This window comes from Rhinatrema bivittatum, chromosome 16 (assembly GCF_901001135.1).
Source record: "Rhinatrema bivittatum chromosome 16, aRhiBiv1.1, whole genome shotgun sequence".
Classification (NCBI taxonomy): domain Eukaryota; kingdom Metazoa; phylum Chordata; class Amphibia; order Gymnophiona; family Rhinatrematidae; genus Rhinatrema; species Rhinatrema bivittatum.
This window is the reverse complement of record NC_042630.1, coordinates 7,986,603-7,989,973: the sequence shown is the minus strand read 5'-3', so window position 1 is coordinate 7,989,973 and position 3,371 is coordinate 7,986,603. Positions and strand designations below refer to the sequence as shown.

The 3,371-nt window shown below is 40.9% G+C and overlaps 1 gene segment (V, D, J or C); it reads left to right on the top strand.

Annotated features, from left to right (window-relative positions):
* The first annotated feature begins 506 nt into the window (after positions 1 to 506).
* On the top strand, positions 507 to 1,042 carry LOC115078520. The segment is given in 2 exon segments: positions 507 to 615; positions 708 to 1,042. Coding segments are annotated over 2 exon segments (378 nt in total).
* The last annotated feature ends 2,329 nt before the right edge of the window (positions 1,043 to 3,371 follow it).

Below are 3,371 nucleotides of genomic sequence, written 5' to 3'. Positions count from 1 at the left end.
AGTATAAAGCAACTGTCCAAATAGATCACAAAACAAGGCTTATAACCTTCGAGCTATCTGTGTGAGGCTTCAGTAAGTAACACGATTTATACTAGGGTGGTCCCCCGACACGGTCCGTGTTTCGCCAGAAGGACTACGTCCGGAGAGACATCCAAGATGTAACCACCTCACATCACTGAATGCATCTAAACAGCGCGAATTACAAGCTGTAGCAAGTTATAGTCACAACTGGAGATGAGATTGATGACTTAAAAACAAGAATAACGCATTATAACATTGATCATAAAAATATTCCAGATGCAAATAGGAATTGACCACATCCTGTAGAATATTAGAGCGATTTAGCTGGGGCTACAATACAGTTTATTTTGCATAAAGCGCTCACTAGCCTACATAGAAATGCCAGAGTGATACTTGGGTGACCTTTACATAAATGGTCCCTTTCTTGTTTCTTAGGCAAATCCCCTATCTTTCCTTCTCGTTTAAATAAAGCCTGTCTTATTTTGTGGATTCGGCCTTTTGGAACGATATACTGACAAGAATTCCTCCATTTTACTATTTATCCTGAAATCATGAAAGGGTTTACTTTCATTTTTCTGCTGGTCATTCCCTCCCGTAAGTGTTTCCGAAAGAGATAATCAAACGTTTTGCTTCCTTCCTAATTGAATATGAGTTTATATAAAACGGTGTTCTGTTTTCTTGCTAAGGTGTCCTCTCTCAGGTGACCTTGGACCAGCCACCTTCCGCAGTCCTGAAGCCCTCACAGACCCTCGGACTGACCTGCAAAGTCAGCGGTTTCCCCATCGATAGCAACAACTATGCATGGAACTGGATCCGGCAGCCTCCAGGACAGGGGCTGGAATGGTTGGGAAATGTTTACCCTGATGGCCGCACATATTACGCGTCTTCTCTGCAAAGCCGATTAAAAGTCACCAAAGACACCACCAGTCCCAAGAACGAGTATTCTTTGCAGATGACCGGCACGCGAGCTGAGGACACCGCCACGTATTTCTGTGCCAGGGGGGGTGAACACATTGGTTGAAGCAATAGCAAAAACAACAGTGCCATTTAGTACTGAACATATTTTATCGGCAGCCAGTGAAGTTCGTATAACAACACTGGGGTGATATGATCGCATCGCCAACAAATTCTGCAGTAACTGTAATGCCTTTAAGAAGGTCACAGGGAGGCCAGTGTAAATAATATTGCAGTAATCAACAAGAGGTAAAATCATTGCCCGTACAACTGAATGAAAATCCTCACAATGAAGCAGTGGTCTTAAACTGCAGAGCACACACAGTTTAAAAAATTACCTGACTTTACCACTGCCTTAATACGGTGTTTAAAAGGGAGGCTAGAATCAAGTCATATTCCCAGGGTTTTAATACATGATGCAATTTGTATTTGGTTGTCCTCAATATGCATAGATTTTATCGTTACTCCTCCATAAGGACGCTGTATTATTAATATTTAGTCTCTGCCATGTTGAGAACCAACTTATTAAATGAAGCCAAAATGTAAAGGCGGATGCACATATATTTGTCAATTCACTGGATTCAGACCACGTTGATTGTACTTCGACATAAAATTGTATGTCTTCTGCGTATATTCTGTAACAAAGACCCACCAAGAGTTTGCACAAAGCTGTAAGATAGATCTTCAACAATATAGCTGATAGTGCTGACCCTTTAGGGACTCCGGTGGGAAGAGCCTGCCAAGGCAATTTACTCGTTTCCAAATCTGACTTGATGATACCCTTCAATAAGATAGGACATGATCCAGTCCAACACAACTCCCAAGATACCACATTCCTCTAACCGATAACGCAAAATTTAATGGTCCAAGGTATCAATCAAATGCAGCGGAAATATCAAGGCGTGACCAACACAAATCTTTTTCCAATGTCAAGCTCCCTTCTAAAATTATCAATCAATTAAATTATTAAAGTTTTGGTATCCAGAGATAGCTGGAATCTAGTGAAAGGAATCTAAAATGTATTTATCTTGAAAAAAATATGTCAGCTGATACAAAATATTTTTTTCTAAAATTTTAGTCAGGAATGGCATCGAGAATAATAAAAACATAGAAGCATAGAAGTGACGGCAGAAGAAGACCATACAGCCCATCCAGTCTGCCCAGCAAGCTTTCACAGTTATTTTTCTCATACTAATCTGTTACTCTGACCGCTGAGGTCAGGGCCTTTATTGGTAACTTTTTGGTTCTAATGTTCCTTCCACCCCTCTGGAGCTACATAAAAGTAACGTATCAAGCCTAATTGGTTAGGGGTAGTAACCGTCCCAATAGCAAGCTACTCCCACACTTATTTGTTTACCCAGCCTGTGCAATTTAGTCCTTGTTGATTGTCTTAATATAAATCCTCTTTTCTTCATTCCCCCTGCCGTTGAAGCAGTGAGCTGCACTGTATATGTATTCCAAGTGAAGTATTAGTTTGGGGTAGTAACCACCACAACAGCAAGCTACTCCCACGCTTATTTGTTTACCCAGACTATGCAATTCAATCCTAGTTGGTAGTTGGTAGTTATCTGAATGTAAATCATCTTATCTTCATTCTCCCTTGCTGTTGAAGCAGAGCTGCTCTGTATATGTATTCAAAGTGAAGTGTCAGGCTTAATTGATTCAGGGTAGTAACAGCTGCAACAAGCAAGCTACTCCCACGCTTATTTGTTTACCCAGACTATGCAATTCAATCCTAGTTGGTAGTTGTCTGAATGTAAATTCTCTTACCTTCATTCCCCCCTGCCATTGAAGCAGTGAGCCGTGCTGTATATGTATTCAAAATGAAGTATCAGGCTTAATTGGTTCGGGGTAGTAACCACCACAACAAGCAAGCTACTCCCATGCTTATTTGTGAATGCAATTCCTTTGTCCCACATTTCCTCTTGCTGTTGAAGCATAGAGCAATGTTGGAATCACAATAACCATGTGTATGTTTAGGGTATTAATCACCAGGTAGTAGCCATCATTCCCACAAGCCACCCCCATGCCTCTTTTCTTAATTCATATCCTCAAGACTTTATGGATCCACAGTGTTTATCTCAATCCCCTTGGAAATCCTTCACAGTTTTAGTCTTCACCACTTCCTCCGGAAGGGCATTCCAGGCATCCACCACCCTCTCCATGAATAAATACTTCTTGACATTGGTTCTGAGTCTTCCTCCCTGGAGTTTTAAGTCATGACCTCTGGTTCTGCTGATTTTTTTATAATGGAAAAGGTTTGTAATTGACTTTGGATCATTAAAACCTTTCAAGTATCTGAAGATCTGTATCATATCACCCCCTGCTCCTCCTTTCCTCCAGGGTATACACATTTAGATTCTTCAATCTCTCCTCATAAGGCATTCGATTAAGAC